Here is a 21871-nt window from a genome sequence, read left to right on the forward strand (position 1 = left end):
AGAAAGACTGAACATAAATTCCACATTGGAAAATTTTTCACTCATTCTCGTTGGTGTATATTGCAAAAAGTTTTTTGGGGTAAAGACTTGATTTAAACCCCTTCTCAACCATTATTTTATGATTAATCGGCAATGTTAGTGATTGTTATGGACAGATGAGATGCTGGAACCTTGGAAACATGGTGTGACAAATTTCGGAACAAGATTTTATTTATTCTGAAGAACTGGCCTTTGAATGAGGCACAACATTAATAACTCGGATAAACCAATAAGGATTTGTCACTTCAACTGAAAACACATAAAAGTTGATCAACATTGCTAAAATAAATATCGACCGACACATCTATATATAATTAATATATATAATAAATGTCTTCTGTCAAAAAAATTATCAAAATTGTGCTATTTATAGGTTAAGTCATCACAACTCGTACACTTTCTGATAATAACAATCATTTATTATATTTCATGAAAATAAAAATGGACAGATCTATATAAATACAGTAAATATCCCCCTTCTCAGCCTATCCCTATGGCCAGGAGGAGAATATCCATCTCGGTAGTTATCTGTGAATGTGATACGTTATTTTATAGCAACCTGCATAATCATCCACCATAGCTCTCATTTGGAAGACATAAATTTTTAACAGATATGAGATTACTGGAGATGTGGAGCAAACGCTGCAAGGATTTCCTTGTAGATAGGCTTCTTGAAATCCACTGCCTGCACAGAGAAGATAAGCCAAGTCATATGTTTTATGCCGTATACAAAACCAAATGTTTACTTGTTTCGAGCAGGTATTCAAAATGTCATCATAATCATATGTACCCACCAGCTCAATTACTTGTTCTGGTGATATCCATGACCATTCCCCAAACTCAGGTTTCTCAGTACCATCGCCCAAAAGATTAATTTCTTGATCTTCTCCAGTAAACTTAAAAAGAAACCTGCATATATCAGTGTAAAAAACACAATTCAGCAGAGGCAAACAAAATAACTCTTATTCCATGCCTTTCCAATAACAATAATACCCTTTCCCCCTAAACTTGTCCAAAATTATACTGATTTAATATATTATTATATAATTTGGTTGTGATGTCTCTATGAGTTTTATTTTTCCAGAGTAAGCATATTCGAATGATCACCATTTTTGTGCCTGCCCCTTCCAATCAGATCCCCACTGAATGTTTAATTTCTCCCTGACTTTTGGTGGGAAGTCGTAAGTTAACCAGTAAGGTGCCTACAACAGAAAGCCACCAAGATGAACTTCGGTAAATACAGCAGAAAAGAAAAATGCTTTATTTTGTACTTTGTGCTAGACTGAAAACTAAAGATACTAGTGAATGGATCAATCAACATTGATAGATCAGACTATGATGAATTGATGATATCTAGATGTAACAGAAAAGACATATAACCAATACTAAGTTAGGATAAGGTATCCTCCTGAAAAACTAGTAATTTTGCAAAACAAAACAAAACCTGAAGTAGAAACGGTATGACTGTAATGATTTAAATCCTTTACACCACTCATAAAATTATCAAATCTCAGTTAAAAAAGAGAAACCGGAAAAAACACTAAATTAGATTAGATAACAAAAACACACTGACAAACTTTTATTCAAAGATTCATGCATCATACACCAATCAAAACTAGCAAAGTTCCATACATATAACACCTTCAGAAGGTTTTGCTTGCCGGATTCAGCTCTTCAAAGTCTCTAAAACTAATAAATAGTATATAACTTAAGATAGGATGTAGCTATCAAAAAAAGTGCTCATGCATCCAGGTATGAGCTGATATAGGTATCCTAAAAGAGATGAGATGCAACAATTTAACAATTAGATTTGTGTCAATCAGTTATTGCAATCTATCTATCTATCCGAAGAAAATGTCACAAAATTTTACACATCTATTTCCAGTCGTATTTTTTCCCAAATCCATGCAAGAAATATTATGTGTTGTACATTGATTGCACTGGGACACATAATTAGTGCAAGCATAAAAAAAACCTACACGATATGCAATTATAGGAACTGTAAAGCAAGTAAAGAATTTCATAATTTGTACCTCTGCAATCACTTCTGCTGAACTAACACCTGTTTCTTCTCTTAGTTCCCTAATAGCAGCATTTCTCGGATCCTCACCTTCATCAATACCACCCTATATGATGCCCACATTAAGATAATTACAAACTTTATATACATCAGTCCTTTTAACAATTGATAACACATTACACGACGATATATAAAGATTAAAGAATAATTCTATGCATATTTTTCTTTATTTGTTTATTTAATTGTGAGAAAATTAATTACCTGAGGCATTTGCCAAGCATTGGGAATGTCTAGCCTTGAAGCTGCGAAAATCTGAATAAACAGAAATGATCAATTATTAATGATTATATATATATATATATATATAGAGAGAGAGAGAGAGAGAGAGATTGAACCTTTTTGTGATTATTGATGAGACAGATTCCAACGTTCCTGCGGTAACCTTCGGGAGGAGCTTCCATCGGAGCAGGTGAAGAACGCGGAAGTGCAGAAAGTGGCAGCGAAGGGAATTTGACGTATTTGGGAGGGTATTTCGGGAAACAAAAATTGTTGATAGGAGAGTAGGCGAATCGGCATAAAGCCATTATTATTATTAGATCAAAGTAAAGAAGGCACTTACCAAACGTGAAAACGAAGTCACTTTGGGCTTATGCGTCTGATCTTTCAAAAGCTACTTGGGCTTGCTTTTTACGCCTCCAGTGTTTCAAATACACCCTCACTTTGTGCATAACCTTTCTATCTATAATTTTAAATATTTAGTGGTTAATTAAAGTTTCTCGAGTTTGAATATTATTTTTAATAAAAAATTAGCGTTTATCTATTTATACTACCATAACACATAAATTTTCTAAAAAAAAAATAATTCTACAAATAAATTGACAACATCTAAATTAATAATATCAAATAAAAATTTATATTTATAAATTTGATAAAATTTAAATAACTAAAACATTCATGTTTTTATATTTATAATATTGATGACGTTAAATTATTGATTGAATTTATCTACAATTTTATGTAATAATCACTTATTCACATAAATGAAAATGGTCTGAATCTAATACCTTATTTTTATTATTTTTTCAATGTCTTTTAATTTTTCAACCTAACAACGTGATGAAGATAAACACTCAAAATCTTCTATTCTAACATCTATCTATTTTTTTATTAAATAATCTCCTCCATTAATTATACATTATTGCTTAGGAGCGGATAAAGTTCACTTTTGAACTATAACTGTTTGAAAATTAAACTAAATTGGTTTTCAATATGAAAAAACTGAATCGAACTGGTTTTGAGTTCAAAAAATGGAACTGAACTGTTTTATAAAGTAGTGTACCGGTTGATTACTTTGAACTGAACCGAATCGGTTTAACTTAGTTTTTTTTTGTTTATATAAGTCAAATTTTACATAATTACTTCTAAAAAACAAATTTGATTCAAGTTCTTTGAAATAAAATTTGATTCGATTCAGTTTTTTCGAACTAAAAACCAGTTTGGTTCGCTTTTTTCAAACTGAATATCGATTCGGTTCAGTTTTAATTTTAAAAAAACTGTTCGATTCTCAATTTTTATAAATCAGTTCAGTTATGCAGTTTGATTCAGTTTTTTATTTATTTGAACACCCTTATTATTGCCACAAAGCTTTACTTTTTTTATTTACCCCACAACTACTTTCTTATAAATATTTAGCCATGAAATGCTGAGGAGTCAAACTTCTTCCAAAGTAAACCTTGATCTTTGTTGTTTATGACTTGTATGTTCTCCTACCTCGTCGAGCTCTATTTGCCTGGAAAACGGTGGAGTTTGATCATCTGAAGCAAAATTTGATGTTATTTCCTGCTCTTTTTTACAATCGATGGTGGAGTTGGTTGTTGGTAATTGAACATGAAAAAGTTAGTAGGAAAATGGAGAGATGGCATGACAGCCGGACCGGTCGGTTTTTCGTCCGCATTCCATCCATTTATATTTATAAAATAATAAAATTAAAAATCATATTTATTATAATAAAGTATAATAAAATATTTATTATTATACAATAATAAAAATTTAAATTATTAAATTCACATTTTTTATAAAGAAAAAAATTATAATTTTAATATTTAAAAAATATTATATATATTGATATATATATAATTTTAAAATAACAATAATATTATTAACGGAATAAATTTGAGGGCGAGTGTGTTACTAACGCTTCAAATATATTTGCACGTTGTAATTGCAGAAAAAAAAACTTATACTTGCATTTAATTAAAATGAATTTTCTTAGTTCAAATTAAAACAGATTCAATATATTCTTACGTGAGTAGGTCTATTGTCTTAAGTATAAATTGAAAAGTTAGGTGGATATCTTTCTAAGTTTAAAACTTTGGACTAGTAGAGGTTTGATAATTTTGCATGAAATCTAATAATGGATTTTTTTTTCTTTTGGTATTTAAATACATTTGGTGAAAGCAATCAGAATGATGTAGAATTTTATTATATGATAAAACAACATAACCTTTCTTAAAATAAAAATTTCAAATGTAATATAAGGATGGAGTATTTTGGAGCAGTAATATTGTCCAACAACTATGTGTGTTCTCTTTTTTTTTTTTAATATTAAAAATAGATAATAACAAAGCAGATAATGCATATCATTTATCTTTAGCATAAATGCATTTTAATTGTAAAAAATAAATAGATCTCGCGGCAAACACAGATAATGAATTCATTATTATAAAATTAATTATATATTTTTCTTATTTCTATATATTTAAATAAGTATTTAATTAGTATATTAATGGTTTAAAAAAATCTTAATAAATAGATTCAATTTACTTTTATCAAAGCTATGGATTAGTATATATTTAGTGACATTAAAAAGTTTTCACATTGTACGGTATATTCATAAGATATACAATATTTATTAAAATTAATTACATAAATAGAGTGTTATTTATTTTATTCATTTGATGGAAATAATATAGATAAGGTTTAAATATGTCTTTTGATTTGTGTAAATATATTACTTTTTGTTTTAATTCATGTAAAAAAATTGTTTGAATTTAGACTTTGGTCTTTAACATTAATTCAATACTAAAAAAAAAGTGATGTGTGGCCCTATAAATATACACAAATACATCATACTTTATGATATATTAAAAAATAAAATAAAATATTATATTATTAATTAATAAATCTATTAATTACTAAATATATTAATTGTCATTTAATAATTAGTCTTGTTTTATAAATAAAAAATATGAATAGAAATTAAAAGTTGAGTTTAATAGTTTTTGGAAAACCTATATTCTTCCGTGTCACTGCGGTTTGAGTGCTGTTTTTGTTTTTTGTAACTTTTTATTTCACATTAGACCCGAAAATCGATTGTTTAAATTCAAATTAAAAAAATTATGAGGATTAAAATAAAAAATTGTATATTTAGATGAACCAAATACATAGGTAAAGATAATACAATATTACGAGACTCTCTTTTATTGAATATAAGACAATTATATTTTTATTATAATATTTTTTTTACATAGTTAAAATATAAGGTTAAATACTTGAATTAGTTATACAGTAATTTAAAGTACTAAAACATAAAATTTTATCTTACACCCTATATTTTAATTAAAAAAATCATTTTTACCCTTTTGTTATAAAAAAATTCAAACTTTATGTTTTGTATTCCATAAAACTTGAAAAGTTTATTCATAATACAATTTTTGAGTTTTCTAGAAAAATTTGTATCTTGAAAAGCTTGGAAAAAAAACTTACGAAACACAAATTTTTAATTTTAAAACTATAATTGTGCATCAAAACTTACTAGTTTTCCGATATAAAATTTTCAAATTTTAAAAACGCATTTATATTCTTAAAAACTTGCAAAGTTTTCCGAAAGAAAAACGTATTATAGAAAACTTGAAAGAAAAAAAAAATCGGTACACTAAATTCAAATATTTACATTTGAATTCCATAGTTTTTTTTTTTTTTTTGTAATTTAAGTTGAATGTAGTGAGGTACAATTTTTTTATAAAAATATGAAAAGGATAAAATAGAAAGTTTGCACAAAACATGAGAGTATAAATATTGGTTATAGAGTATAATTTTTGGAAAAAAATTATATAGTTTTTAAATTAAAATACAATTACAAATGAATTGAATAAATGAAAATATAAAAAATGAATAAATTTTACTAAATGAAAATCCTTTGTATGAAAATTAATGTAAAGAAGCATAAATTTTAAATAAAAAAAAATTGGAAAAAGCTTTAAAGTAATAATTCATACATAGATGTGGGTTTAAAAATACAAGTATTTTTATTATTTATAATAATAATATTTATAAATTGTAATTAAATTGCATGAAATAAAAATTCAAAATCTTTTAAATAATTGATTGAAAATTTATTTAAAAAATAAATTGATTTTATTTATGGATGATATGTTGTATAAATATATTTAAAATTGGTATATATTATGTAATAGATTATGTGTTTAAATTGAATATAAAACAAATGTATAAGTGGTTTCAAATATTAAAACCCTGATGAAACATAAATTCAAAAAGAAAAAAAAAAGTTAAGTTTTTCATAACTTAAATATTTTTTAAAAATTCAAATTTTGTATTGTGAAAAGCTTTGTTTAAGTTTTTTGAAACACACAATTTAAAAGTTTGAATTTTTTTATAAATATTAGAAATAGAATAAAATTTATGTTTCTCGTACCGCCTATAAATCAGATAAATATTTAAAGTAAATTTAAATACTCAATCTTATATTTTGACTCGATAATAAAAGAATATGTATTAGAATAACCTAAAATTATCTTATATTTAATTAATTAACTAGAGCATTAAACTCCTATTATAATAATTATAATTAATTATTTTAATGTCATTGTAAACCAACGTGTAAAAATCAGATATTTGTTAAGATTAAATATATTTATCTTGATTCGTTTATAAAATCAGATTTTATTTTAGATATGTTTAATGAAATAGTCCATATGAAATATATAAAATATAGGTTTTATAAACAAAGATTAAATATATTTGTTAAGATTTCTTTTACCCCATTAATATATTAATAAAAAAACTTATTTAAATATATAAAATATATACAAAAATAAAAAATTAAATTTATAATAACTAATTAATTTTACACAAGATCTGTACTAATCGGTTTTGATTACTCTTTCCATATTACAAATGATAGCAATATTATAAATACACGTTGTTACCATATCTAATAACTACCATGTATCAATCTTAAAATAAAATATTGCTCAATTTTCGAGTAATATTACATTCATCTTTTCTTGATAAAATTAAATTAGATTCTAAAATTATTACTAAATTTTTCAGTAATATTACAACTATATATGTCAATATTAGACTATAAAATTAATTTGATTCTTCGATATTGTAAATTTAAACAAGTAAATTATTGTTTAAACGAATAGACAACTATCACATTATGATTAGTATGAATAGAGACGGTTCAAAAATATTAAGTTTATAAGTGGAATAATGAGTTATATTTTTTGAGATATATATACAAAAATTAGAAAAACATAAAAATTATAAATATTTATTTTGTTACTGAGAAATTAGATAAAAAAAGTATTAGTTTTATTAATGGTTTGAAATATTTGTTGATCTAATTTATTTAAAAAATAATTGAATGTTATAAAATTTCATTTTATTATTTTAAAAAAATTAGTTATTTAATAGATGTTATACTTGTAATACATATATATAGTAGTGTTTAAATTTACTATCACGTTATATTCGTAGCATATATAACATTTATTATCATACGACATACATGACTTTTAGATTCATACTTAATACATGGAAAATGAAAAATAATGAATTCTCGTGATACATGACAAATTTAAATAATTATAAGAAAAACACTTTAGTATATGTATACACTATACAAAATAACTATATTAGAGAAATATAAATATATGCAATTAGTTTATCTAATTCTGAAAATTAAATTATGTTTTCTTTATTATTTTTTAATTAAAATTCATAACACTTAAAATTTTAACTTATAAATAAAATTTTTAAATTATAGATTAATTTCAAAAATAAAATTTCAATACTTGATTCATAAGTAATCATATTTGATATTTGGTTTACACCATAATATGTAAAAGAATTTAAAAATTACTGTAAACCTTATTTAGAAAAATAATTAAAAAAAGTATATATATATATATATATATATATATATATTAAGTAGAGTTTAAAAATTAAATTTTTTCAAAATAAACACCACAAAAATAAATGTCATAAGAAACAATTGGACGTAAATGTATTCAAATAAATGTTCTGTAAACTGTACATTTCATATTATGAAGAGTAATTATATATTTTATATATTTCATAGTGACTATTTTGTTGTTTTGAAGAACAATTTGAATTTTTTAACTGAGTGGGAGACAAAAATAACAATGTCATATATTTTAATAGGATTAAAATTATGGCGTATTTTTTCTATTCATGAGTCTCATTCTATTTCTATTATAATAATTTTATATTATTATTTTAATTTAATTGTGTAAATAGTTAACTTTATTGAATAATATTTTAGCAAAAGTTTTATTTTTATTTTTTAAAAAGACATAGGTATTGATGTAGGTTTTAAACTAGTAAAATATTTTATTAAAAAATATAAAGAAACTGAATTCAAAAATATTATTTGATTCGATCTGGGTTAGTCTGCAACACTGTTGTTTGTGTTGAAATCTGACAAGAAAAAAAGAGATTGAATGAGTTTTTGTTAAAAAATGTTCAATTAACATAAAAAAAAAAAATGTTCAATTAACATAAAAAATAGTATGATAAATATGTAAAATTATACAAACATTAACTCTACCTTTAATATTTTAGGATTCATATAAAACAATTGACTTGTTTAATAGAAATATCTAAATAGTGTAACACATACAAATATATTTTTTGTCTTGAAGAATTTAAACCATTACGTGATAATAAGTTGAAACTAGGTTTCAAACATCTTGAAATTTATCTAAAATAGGATAATTCTCACAATATCAATAATAAAATTATTTTTGAAAAATTAAAAATCATTACAAATATTTTAACAATTCAATCATAATTAAGATTTATAATATTGAATTGTTTGATAATATTTAATTGTTTTCACAATGTCAATCATCTTTATTATTGCTGCATCTAGTGAGACACATTAATCTAAATTGAAATTATTAAAATATTATACATTGTTTGTGGTAAATGTGAGTTTCCGATTTTTTTTTTCGAAAATAAATTTTTAAAGGTTCATTAAACAAAAATAATTTGAAACCGTTTTTCAATTTCTATTAAATAAAATAAAATATATTTGCTTAATATGAAGTTAGAAATGATATTTTGAAACCGTTTTTCGATTTCTATTAATTTCTATCAACTATCAATATAAGATAGTAAGATACTATAAAAAAAATATATATTATCCTACTCAATTTTAATCATTGTAAGAATATAAAGGATAAAAACAATAACTTCATCCCTTTAAATAAAATTGTTTATTTTACAAAAAACGAATGAAAAAAAAAAGTAGGTAGTTTATAGAGATTGAAAATATAAAGTAGTTTGTAGAAGTTAAGAATTAAGAAATTTATTTAAAAAAAAATACAAATGACATGTTTGTAAAAAAAAACTACGAGACATTAACGTAAATAATCAATATTACACTTCTCAAGATTTAACCAAGAATAATGACAATTTCATTCATTAAATAAAATTGTTTTTTCACAAAAAAAGAATTTTTTATTCAATAGAAAAAATATGTAGATTTTTTGTTTATATTTAATTTTAGAAGAGATGAATGATAAATTCCATCGTAATTAACTCACATATTCTGTTGGAACAAGACGTCTAACATTATCTGTTTGACAAGTGCAATAGTTTTTAAGAGAAAAAGATGTAGTTTTTAGAAGTTAAGAAAATAAAATAGTTTGTAGAACTTAAAAATTGAGAAAAATTATTCTTAAATAAAAACGTGCAAAATTATATTTGTACAAATAATAAGAGATAATAATGGATATTCATAAATGGTGTAAACAATTTTACAAGGTCAATTAATATAACACAATTTATTGCATAGTTAATGGTTGATGAAAGTACCATAGTTATCTGAGTATGCAATAAAGGTGTAAACTATGAACCATTAGTTATGTCTTTAATGATTTATGGATGTACTTCAATCATGTGGTATAACCATAGTTCATATTAATTTATATAGAAAAATTAGTCTACAACTTGATTATATATTTTTTTATTAATTAATTAATTAATTTATTAATATTGCATAAAAAAACAGAGGATATATATTTTATAGATAAATGAATATAAATAAATCACAGGACATTTGTTATTTATATAAAATAAATATTTATAATTAATATATATATAAACAAGTTACAATATTTATTAGAAAATAATGGGAGATATTTGTTAAAGAAATTCAACACAAATATTTGTTATTAATAAATATTATAAAAATGCAAAATAAATATTTATAAATAATGAATAAAAAATACAAGACAAAAATATATAAGTGATATATTTAAAAAAATCAGGTAAACAAATGTATAACAAACAATTATTGACACAAATGAATATTAAAATAATGAGACAAATATTACAATAATTACGAGACAAATATACGTGATTGATAAATATTTGTTATCATATATAAAATGAGATTTTCTGAAGGAAACAATTTATATAATAATATAAATGAGAATTCCGGTTTCCTGCTAGTTCAAACTAACCTGTTTCTGTTTTTAGGCTGACTTGTATCGTCTCTTACTATTTCATCTAACCCAAAACTCTAAAACCACCGCCCTTCCACCTTCCGGCACCATCCTTCCTCGTTTACTTCTGGTTCGTTTCTATTTATCCTTACCAAGTTTTTTCTCTTAATTTTTCTTTCTATTATGTTGTTTCAATGGTTGTTTTCATTCTTATTTTCAACATTTTAGTTTTGTTTTGATTGCTTTTTTTTGGTGTGTTGTTTCATTGAATTATTGTTCTTCTATTATGTTGATTTTGTTCAATGTGAAGGAGGAGAACGTATTTTTTTCAAAAATTGTGATTTGATTTTTTTCTCTTATTTGAGATTGATTTTCATGTGGTTTTTGCACTGTACCCTTGAAAACGTGACTTGCAAATGATTTTTTATTTTATTTTGTAAAGAATGTTGACTATAATTAATAAATTATTAATGTTTAGGGTTTAGAAAAATATAACGATCACAAATCACAATGTTTCATTTTTATAGTTCGTCCACAGCACCAAATATATTTGGATCAGCCCTGGAACATCAGTACCATTTGAGTAATTAGCAAACAAATTAAAGAAACTCTCTAACTAAAATCTATAAACATAATACAGACAAATTAGCATCAGTCCTACTTGAGTAATTAGCAAACAGATTAAAGATACTCTCTGCCTAAATTCTAAACATAATACAGACAAATTAGTATATGTATTAAGGTGAGTGATTTTGTTTGATCTGTTTGGATTGACGTTAGAAATTGCATGACGGTACGTGCGTGAAAGTTGTGAAGCTACAAATGGTAGCTTTTGGATTTCCGCGCGTCTGGAGAAAATTCACGCTGCGTGTACACACACTTAGGGTTAGACCCTTCATTCCAGGCCATATTAATTCAAAGAATGCGAAGGGATGCATATCCTTCGACAAGGTCTTTGAACCATCTTCTACCCAAGGTTGGTTTGGGTTTCCGTTTCTGTTTTATTCAGGATTTATATGTTCTAGTTTGACTGGATTTTTCTCTCCTGTATTTTCTAGATATTGCAGTCACTTATTGGATCAGTTCTTGATGGATACAATGTCTACATGCGGCCAGACGGGATCAGGAAAAAGTTACACTGTGTAAGATCCACTTGAAGTTTTCTTAAAAAAAAAATAAACTTGTAACTTTTACTGACCTTATGTTGATTTATGTTTTTACATGTAGATTGGACACAAAGAGATCACATAAAAGGCCAGGGTGTAAATGACAGGGTTCCAACTGATTTGTTTCTCTACGACATTTCCAAGTCAGGTCATGGTTGGATCTCTCTCTATTTCTAACATCACTTCCCCCAAATATGCAATGATATGTGTCTGGTTGTATGTTTGTTAAGATCTCACAAACTTCCTAAATTTGGTATTGGTTTGGTTGTGCAGGTGCTCAATATGGTCACCAAGTCTTTTTCTGTCTGAGTTAATACTTTCTCATCCAAAATTATTCTATAATAATATATTGTGCTTTGAGGTCAGTTATGTTTATGATTTTGGTAAATGTTGCAGCACTTTTAGCGTTTGGCCAGTAATGACTAGTTCTTTGAGAGAAACTCTAAAAATAATTACACCCTTGCTATAGTTTAAATTATAAAGCAAGGGCCTATAACACATATTGCTTATTTATAATCGTTAAGACAAAATTAGAGAAGGCCAATAACACCTTCATGTGCCCAAATTTCTTAAAAGCTTTCCAAGTATAACCTTCCCATATAGCTTAAACTAATTAACCTGAATTCTTCTATCAGATGTATTAAACTGAACAACATGGAAATCAATTCCTCCAACAGATCCTTTCCCAACAGTATTTACGAAAGATGGTTGTTTACAGAGCTGCCTCATAAACTTGATGTCAATGGGATTGGTTGCAAAACCTTGCATGAGCAACTATCATTTAAACTTTATAAAACAAACTTAAATGCCGAGAAGAGGATGGACTATTTATGGATTTCAAGGTAAGTATTTATTAATTTGCTACAAACTGCTATGACAATATGCTATTAATGTAGTTGGGAAAAATCAATTTTACAAAAGAGCTAGTTTTATTTTTCCTGGTGAATTTGGCACTCATTTAACGTTACTATTGTGTTTATAGCTATTTTCTAGTTAATTTGTAGCTTTTTTTGCTAGATATTAGCCATGAATAAGCGACAGATTTCTCACCGGTTATTCTAGCATTTCTTGTAGGAAATAATAATTTAGTTTGTCATACATTCCATTGTAAATTTTTTCATCAACACATCCTAATATCTTTATGTATAATCACTTATTCTTTCTATCATTAAAATATTATATAATAATGCGTAACTTACATAATAAACAATGAAAACGAGTTTTTGTAAAGGCATTTAAGAAATTTTCTAAAAAAATTATAAAATTTATATTTCTCGACCACTTTTTTAAAAATAAATTTTGATTTTGTAATTGTATTAGTGAGAGCATATGAGATTGCCAGGAAGACATAATGAATAAAATCAAAGCTAAAAATGTTAGGATAGATGAAAGTGTATACAATTATCAAAAGCATAGTAATAACTATGTTTTACTTAAAAGCTATTGGTGATACATGTGATTTTGTTTGAAGAAAATTTGACTTAGACATAAAGAAACATCAACTGTAACATCTTGAAGTAAGGTTGAAGATGATAGAAGAAATACAATTATCCACGAGTTAATGTTTTTTACTCTGTGAATAATACAATTTATGATTTCCTATTTTGACAAGATTGTTTTGGTCTGTATGAAGCAAGTTAAATTTTTTTTTTATAACAATGTTTTGGTCTATATAAAGCAACTTTAAAAATGTTGATACCATTTAATGAAATATATGACTATCTATGATGTTATAATATCAATTTAATCCCTTTGACTAAAGTAATTTTTTGCACCCTCGTTATTTCTTGTACGCCTCATCCTTGGCCCTGCCACTTTTAATTTTCCAAAACCCTACACCTGCACACATAAGTTTTCAGTAACACATAATTTACTCAGAAAATAAGTTTCAAGTAATTAAAAAATGTCTGAAAAGAATAATATACAGCTATGTTTTACTGTATTTAATACTTGATGTACTGTGCTATAATCTAGAAACACTCTGACTTTCTTTGATTGATTTCCTTGCAATGGAGAAGGTTTGGGAAAGAAAGAGCTAGACAATTAGAATCGAGAATACAAAAGTAATTAAGGGAAAAAGGGTTTTAATCAAAATTATGAAGCCACGTTGTCTCATATATTTAAAAAGTTTGTTGCTAGACTCAATACAAACTTCATTCTACAAACAAAACAAATTTATTAAAATAGGTAATCTTATATTTTAATTTTTCACCAAGAGTAAATTCCCATGTTTCTTCTATTATCTTCCACACAACTTTAAGAGATCTTAGTTTTAGTTTTAGGTTTAGTTTAGTTTAGGTCAGTTTTTTCTTCAAAAAATACCTTTATAAACTATAGGCATTAAAGTAAAGCTGAGCTCTTATTATGTGTTTGATAATAAAATATACTACCTCCGTATTTAAATAGAAGACCTTGAGATTTTTTTATTCTTTTTTATATGATCCTTTCAATTTTTCAACTGCATTAATTATTCTCCTAATTATGTTATATCTTTTTCTGCAATATGTAATAAATACTATAATAAAAACATACAATAATTCTCTCTCTTTCTCTCTCTCTCTTTAAGGGTAAACTAGTAAAACAATTTAAATTACCAACAAATTTAGTACTATAATCAACTTTTTTAATTTTCGTGATTTAATTTTCGTGATTTATGTAGTACTTTTTTGTCTTCCATAACATTGTGTTTTCTTTGACTCTATTCGTTATGTCATCTTAGAAATTTTGTGTGTTCTTGTTGTTAGCTTAATTGAACTATGGAATGTTCTTACAAGATAAATTGATTTTAGAAAATTGGTTTTAGGAAACAATTTTTATTTCTTTTTTTCAAAATTCTCTTAAATTGTCTTCAATTAAACTATTTTTCTGGCATTTATTATGCAAGTTGCACATCACTAGATGAATTTAATTCATATACATTGTAAGTGTAAAGTTTTTTACACAGTTTTTCAATCACAAGCTTATATTATTAACGATGTTTGAATTTTACCATAGGTACCTCTAAAGTCATGCCCATGAATAATTGCGATATGCTTACAGTGTAAAACTTTTTACACTGACAGGGCATGACAATTAAACTCTTTATTAAAAATATTATAGGCCAACAAAAATTTCACATTTTCTAGTTTCAAAGAAATGTCATTATTCATGTCATCTATTACAAAGTCAATTCAAGAAGGAGTGAGTTGATTGTAAAGTCTCGAAAAAACGTATACATATATGTCACAGTTCTAGGTGCTTGTTGCTTTAAATTTCATGTTACAATCCACCCACTCCTCCTTGTATTGACTTTGTAATGGATGACATGAATAATGACATTTCTCTGAAGCTAGAAAATGTGAAATTTTTGCTGCCCCGTGATATTTTTGATGAATTGTTTTATGAAACATTGAAAGAAAACAGCAGCAGATCACTCAGCGGCGATGTCAACAAAGGATTTTGGGAGGAGAGCACTGCTAAAGGTGCAAATTCTGTGCATGATCCAGCACCAAATGACGAGGTTTTTCCATTTCTCTTTTCCCATCTTCTGTTCGATTATACTTCTACTATAACAACAACCAAGTTTTTTTGACTAGGTAGGACTGAGTGGTAGCTTCTAGCTACATGCATTAAAAATTAAATTTGAAATGATTTTATGAAAATATTCCTTATTTCTGTTTATCAGTGATTGAAAGAGTGGAAGTATTTATCTTTTTAATGCTAAATATTTAGATCTGGATTCCTTACATTCAAGGAATTTCATACATGATGTAATCATGTGATATAGACTGATCGGTCATACGATCGATTGTCCCACATTCTGTCTTTGGTAAATTTGGTTAAAAAGTTAAAAGGCGAGTCCTCTGATCATGATCTGACAGGGCAGATACACGACTATGTGGTTGCTTGTATGCAGGGATCCAAATCTCAATTGTTCTCCCTCTTTATCATTAATTTTCACTTTTAAATCTACTCGATATTGAGTCGAGGGGAATTTTAAATTTTATTTTTTCGGCGAGCAATCAATCAAAATTATATAGAAAAGAGAGAAGTAAATGAGCCAAATTTATCTTTTGTTCTTTGATTTGATAATGAAATGGAAGAGGAAAGAAAAATTACGGGGGTCCCATCACAAAATTCTTTCCATGTCGGCGTGGATGGATAGAATTTGATGCAAAATACTAAAATATCCCCCCACTCTCATTCATTACTCATTAGATTGATCTAATGACTGAAATTTTGGTTGAGAGCCAAAAGGGGTTGTAGAGGGTCTATACACATAGCTCGTGTGATTGCAGATTTATATTATAGTTTGCAGGATTGAAGATTTATTCGAAAACAATCTTGTGTAGTTAGGGTTTGTTTTTTCTAAATATATATATTTTTAAATTGTTTATGATAATGATCATTTTTATTATTTTAAGAGATAAATAAATATTAAATTTGCTAATATTTTTTATTTTATCTTGAGTTTTGGTTGAATGATTATTTTCTCTTTCGCCGTTGGTAATAGTAAATTTTACATTTTTATCCTCTAATTTTATTGTGGGATATTACTGTTATTTCACAACTATGGTGTTTATCCTCCTCGATTTCTACACAATCAAACAAGACAACAGAAATGTTGTAACTCTCTTTGCTTTCATTTTCTCTATTATCAAAACTAAGAAATCATCTCAAACTCTACTTTTTTTCTTTCTTTTAGCTTTTTCTCTCTAACTCTGCTTCTTAAGCTAAACATAGTCTAGATGTTATGTATAGTTTGTTATAACAAACACAACATCTCTCCCCTTCTCTCGTTTTTTACAAACACAATTTTATCGGATTTATTTTGAAACTCATGTTTTGCGACCAAGTGGTAATAATAATGCTTTATATCTATATGCAAGCTAAATATAGGAAAACAAAACAAAACAGCTAGTTTTTGTAATTGCAAGTCATTTGATATAGATTTAATAGAACAAGAAAATGACAGAAAAGGTAATGGAAGTTTTATATATTTCTTGAGAATGAATTCTTGATCTTAGAGATCAAGTTACAAGGATTTATATAGTTGTTAACCTTCACTCACGTGGTGCTATCCCCACACATCGATAATTAACTCAGAGACAGTTACAAATAGTTTATGGCTTTATGCTGCTGCAGTTGCTTCCTACAACTAACTCTTGTGCCTTGTAAGGCACGCTACCCAATCTGACGTGACAACTTAGTTACAATAGACCACTGCCTTGTAAGGCACGCTACACAAGCTAAAAGACAACTAAGCTAAACTAGTATAATCACACACCCCCACAAACTCAAGGAGTCTGCTAAAGTCACAAAGGCAGTCAAGTTGAGCTTGGGCATGAGCGCAAGGAACTGTGCGCAGGAGAGGGGTTTGGTGAGACTGTCAGCCTTCTGATCATAGCTAGGAATGTGGACAACCTACTGAAGCTTACCCACAATTTTCTCTTGAACAAAAAAGAGGTCAATCTCCAAATGTTTAGTGCGATCATGAAGAATAGGGTTGTGAGCCATAGCCAGAACACTGATTATCATAGAAAATGACGAGAGTAGAGAATGATACACCTAACTCTGTTAACAGGGTCTGAACCTACAACCTCAACGGTGGGTTGAGCTTAACTACGACACTGAACTTCAGCACAAGAGAGGGCAACCACAATTTGTTTAATAGGCCGCAAAGATATAAGATTCGGCCCTAGAAAACCAGCAGAACCAGAATTAGTCTGCGGTCATCATGATCAGCAGCCAATCAAGATCACAGAAGACTGTGAGAGGAAGAGGTTGATGAAGAGAAGCAGACAAGAGCTGTAATCCAAAATGCAGAGTACTCTTGAAATAGCGCAGAATACGCTTGACAGCCTGCCAGTGGGAGTCTAGAGGGTTTGCCATTAATTGGCAAACTTTATTAGCTGAGAAGCTAATTCAGATTGAGTAATAGTGGAACATTGCTAAGCACCAATCACTGATTTGTAGAAGGAAGCATCAGGGACAAGATCCGAGCCAACTTTAGAGCTTGGAATTGGAAGCCATGGGAGTAGCCACAAGGTTGGCCTCCAACATGTCAGCCTTGGCAAGTAAATCACGAAGATATTTAGACTGAGCGAGGAGAAGCGAACCATTAGGCTACTTCTTAACTTCAAGGCCCCGGAAGTAATTCAAGTCACCAAGTTGTGATTGTAGGTGAACAATGAAGGACCACACTTACTATTAATGAAGCCAAAAGACGAGTGCCTTTGAGACGTTCAAACCACTGCCTAGGAGCTTGTTTGAGGCCATAAAGGGCCTTGTGCATGAGACAAAACAAGGAAGGATCACCAGAAACAAAGCCTTGAGGCCACTCCATGCTCTCCTCCTTGTCAAGAAGCCTATTAAGAAGACATTATTAATGTCCAGTTGGTGTAGAGCCCATTTGCGAGTAAGACCAAGGATGAGAATGAACCGAATGGTGACTGGTTTGACGACAGGGGAGAAAGTCTCATTGAAGTCAAAACCATGCAACTGATGATAGCCCTTGACCACCAAGCGAGCCTTATACTTGTTGATTCTACCATAAGCATTTTCCTTTATACGGAACACTCATTTGCAACCAATGGCCTTCCTATTGGAAGGAACAGGAACAAGGGACCGGGTTTGGTTCTTCTGCAAGGCAGCAAACTCCTCTTGCGCAGCAACTAGCCGTTGTGGGACCTTGAGGGTTTGTTGACACTCTTTGGCTCAGAATGGTCAAGGAAAACAGAGGGATGAAGGTGGGGCAAATGAATTCCAGATTTAGATCTAATTTGCATGGGGTGGACATTTGGTGGAGAGGGTAAGAGACCAAGAATGGAGGAAGTGGAAACATAGGATGAGGAAGTTAAAGGAACAAGAGCAGGGGAGGTGGAAGGCATTGGTGAGCTTCCTGTCTGGGCAAAGACCTGCACTGCTGGAGAAGAGTTAGATGCTGCCTGAGTAGTAGCCAAGGTAGGCACTGTTGCATTAGGGTGGGATGAGAATGGAAATGAGCTTGGAAGTGGAAGTAGAGGACTAGGGGTAGTGTAGGTAAAGGTGGGAATAAAGGAATAGTAGGCAGAAAACTTGAAGAAGAAACAGAGGAGATGGAATAACCTTAATGAGAAGTTTACCAGTAGGGAATGGTCCTTTATAGCCTTAATGGGAGGTGGAATATCTCAGAAACAAGCAATCATGAGACCTAAAGGCTAGATTCTGAGGATTATATGGCTGTTAACCTTCACTCACAGTGTTGCTATCCTACACACGCTGATAACTAACTCAGTCAGTTATGAACAGTTTATGCTGATGCCACAGCTTCTTACAACTAACTCCTGTGCCTTGTAAGGCACACTGCCTAAGCTGATGTGGCAGATTTGTTACAATAGACCACTATGCCTTGTAAGGCACGCTACACAGGGTGAAAGACAGCTAAGCTTAACTACGAAAACTAGTATACTAACAAGATCTGGTTTAGTAACATATATTCTCACTAGAAAAGATTTGGTTTTTCAACAACACAACATGTAATATTGATTACATGTTTGTTTTTGACTGGTTTTTTGTTATAAAAGAACGTTGCTTAAAATTAAGCATGGCAATAATAGATGAGTAGAAAGGTAAATTTTTGCTTTCGACACACATTTATCAAAATATTACTGTTCATACATGATTTGCAGGCTCTTGAGAAAAATGCAGAGCATATTGTACCAAAACCAACTTGGGCCGACATTGTTAAAGGAGAACCTAGCAACTTCAATGTCAAAAAAAAAGGAAATGAGTCATTTCCTCCATTAATGCCCTCTGTAAAGTTTGAAAAACCTGGATGTAAAGGACTGTCCCCAATTATGAATGTGCAACAAGTAGGTGATACAAGCAAAAGGAGTAAGTCTATCATTCTTCACTGGAAACTTGCCTATTCTTTATTTAAATTTTGTTAGTTTTAGTTAGTCCTTATAATGTTAATTTATGTTAATAGAGACTAAAATGGAACAGAGGATATTTTAAGGACTAAAATAAGAATAAATATTAGAGTAAAACAAAATAAGGATGATCAGTTGTAGCATACTTCAATATTCAAGGTATTGAGAACGATGTGTAAAAAATTATTGAGAACAAAAAAAATAGTTTGAAACTTTAGGGACCAAAAAATATTGTGAACAAAAAAAATAGTTTGAAACTTTAGGGACCAAAAGGCAACATGTCGCATATAAGTTGAGGGACTAAACATAATTAATCGTTGGAGATTTGATTAACCATTGAAATGTACTATTAGAATTTGACATTAATATCATTTAAAATTTTAAATACTACTTGAATTTTGGTTATAGTTGTTTGTTTTTTTGTTGTAGGCGAAAAGAAAAACAAAGGTGGCCAGCTGCTTTTTGGAAATGAAACTATGAAGAAGTGAAAGAAATCTCATTCCTAAGGGATGCCATTACCCTATAAGTGGTCTTATTAATATGTTAAAATAAAAGATAAGTAGAACTATCAGAGAAGAATATTCTGTTTTGAATAAGGTTGCTAACTTGTCATTATAATGCGCTTTTGCTTTTTTTTGTTGTAATAAAACTTCTGAAGTTTTATGTTGGAACTGGTTAGTACATAATTGAAATTGGGGAACCGAATTCTTTATTGAATTTAAACAGAATGCGAGTTTACAATTCTGTTTGGGCAGAATTGATAAACGATTACAAGAATATCTACTCCAAGAATTTGAGAGCTTGGTCTCTCCGTTTCCAATAACCATTCAGAAATTTCCTGCCCTTCTATCTCTAAATTCCTACTTTTATTTGCTCCATAACTGCTTTAGAGCAGCAGTTACTGCCTGATTTACAACTTAAATTGACACAATAATTGCCTAAATAAAAAATAACTGCATTATAAATTCAGTTCCCATTTAAAATTCTAACTTTTGACCCTCCTCTTATAATATTTAGTTATAAGAGGCCTAACAATACTCCCTTCCAAAAGAGTCACCTTGTCCTCAAGGTGAAAAGAAGAGAATTGCTCCATAATGGTCTCAACAGGTTCCCATGTTGCTTCAAAATCTGGTAGGTCCTTCCACTGAATCATGACTTCTGCTATGCCACTGTGAGCGTTGCGGACATCTTGTACATCAATTGGAGTAACTTGTAATTCTAGTTCCTCTGAAAGCATAGGTGGCAAAGGTTGAGGGGTAGCTGAAGAAGAGATGGCTTTCTTAAGTAGGGAAACATGAAACACTGTATGTATCTTACTCTCTGGTGGAAGAGCTAACTCAAATGCAACTGCTCAAATCTGCTTTGAAATCTGATATGGTCTATAAAAATGAGGACTTAATTTCTCATTTCTCTTCTTAGCCAAGGACCGCAATCTGTAGGGCTGTAATTTCAAATAAACCCAATCTCCAACCCCTAGTGAAATAGGACGCTTAGACTTATCAACGTACTTTTTCATCTGATTCTGAGTTGTGACCAAATTGTTTGTTAGATCATGCAACATTTGGTCCCTATCTTGTGTCATGATGTTAACTTCTTCAACAACAGAAGGAATAGTAGTCTCTTTTAGTAGATGAGGTGGGTCTCGACCATATAGTGCCTTAAAGGGAGTTAATTTTAGAGAGTTGTGATAATTGGTATTAAACCAAAATTCTGCCCAACTTAGCCACTTTGGCCATTGTTTGGGCTTAGTGCATGTGATGCATCTCAAGTATGTTTCCAAACACCTATTGACTACTTCGGTTTGTCCATCTGTTTGAGGATGGTAAGCATAGCTAAATTTGAGTCTCGTACTTGCCATTTTGAACAACTCCGACCAAAAATGACTCAGGAAAATCTTATCTCTGTCAGACACAATAGTAGAGGGGAAGCCATGTAACTTTACTACCTCTTGAAGGAAAATTGCAGCAACATCTT

At 28.8% G+C, this 21871-nt stretch overlaps 2 protein-coding genes across 4 annotated transcripts; one reads left to right on the forward strand and one right to left on the reverse strand.

Annotated features, from left to right (window-relative positions):
- Positions 1–348: 348 nt before the first annotated feature.
- LOC101491969 (nudix hydrolase 26, chloroplastic) lies at positions 349–2711 on the reverse strand. The gene is made up of 6 exons (XM_004496054.4): positions 2455–2711; positions 2321–2371; positions 2073–2165; positions 1147–1241; positions 834–948; positions 349–724 (listed from the first exon to the last, which is right to left on the reverse strand). Exons 1-6 carry the CDS (start codon positions 2641–2643, stop codon positions 659–661), a joined length of 609 nt encoding a protein of 202 aa, XP_004496111.1. The 5' UTR covers positions 2644–2711; the 3' UTR covers positions 349–658.
- An 8118-nt stretch (positions 2712–10829) lies between these two features.
- On the forward strand, positions 10830–20614 carry LOC101492530 (uncharacterized). 3 transcript variants are annotated; one of them, XM_073367836.1, is made up of 9 exons: positions 10830–10969; positions 11620–11815; positions 11898–11981; positions 12067–12159; positions 12279–12366; positions 12641–12847; positions 15000–15504; positions 19655–19859; positions 20327–20614. In XM_073367836.1, the coding sequence occupies exons 7-9, from the start codon at positions 15301–15303 to the stop codon at positions 20383–20385; spliced, it is 468 nt and encodes a 155-aa protein (XP_073223937.1). In that variant the 5' UTR covers positions 10830–10969; positions 11620–11815; positions 11898–11981; positions 12067–12159; positions 12279–12366; positions 12641–12847; positions 15000–15300; the 3' UTR covers positions 20386–20614. The 3 variants fall into 3 exon arrangements, with proteins under 3 accessions (XP_073223937.1, XP_073223936.1, XP_073223938.1); XM_073367835.1 differs by having other exon boundaries at positions 12067–12153; XM_073367837.1 differs by having other exon boundaries at positions 12067–12153; positions 15068–15504.
- Positions 20615–21871: the final 1257 nt, after the last annotated feature.

The sequence above is a fragment of the Cicer arietinum genome, chromosome 4 (genome assembly GCF_000331145.2).
Source record: "Cicer arietinum cultivar CDC Frontier isolate Library 1 chromosome 4, Cicar.CDCFrontier_v2.0, whole genome shotgun sequence".
Taxonomy (NCBI): domain Eukaryota; kingdom Viridiplantae; phylum Streptophyta; class Magnoliopsida; order Fabales; family Fabaceae; genus Cicer; species Cicer arietinum.

Bases quoted from the DNA above. Each gene is read 5' to 3' on its own strand.
- LOC101491969 (XM_004496054.4), bottom strand. From the start codon at position 2,643: ATGGCTTTATGCCGATTCGCCTACTCTCCTATCAACAATTTTTGTTTC. The intron at 2,166-2,320 runs GTAATTAATTTT...GGCATCATATAG, and splicing joins ATGCTTGGCAAATGCCTCAG to GGTGGTATTGATGAAGGTGA. The intron at 1,242-2,072 runs GTACAAATTATG...TTTCTGTTGTAG, and splicing joins CAGCAGAAGTGATTGCAGAG to GCACCTTACTGGTTAACTTA.
- LOC101492530 (XM_073367836.1), top strand. From the start codon at position 15,301: ATGGATGACATGAATAATGACATTTCTCTGAAGCTAGAAAATGTGAAA. The intron at 15,505-19,654 runs GTTTTTCCATTT...CATGATTTGCAG, and splicing joins ATCCAGCACCAAATGACGAG to GCTCTTGAGAAAAATGCAGA. The intron at 19,860-20,326 runs GTAAGTCTATCA...TTTTTGTTGTAG, and splicing joins AGGTGATACAAGCAAAAGGA to GCGAAAAGAAAAACAAAGGT.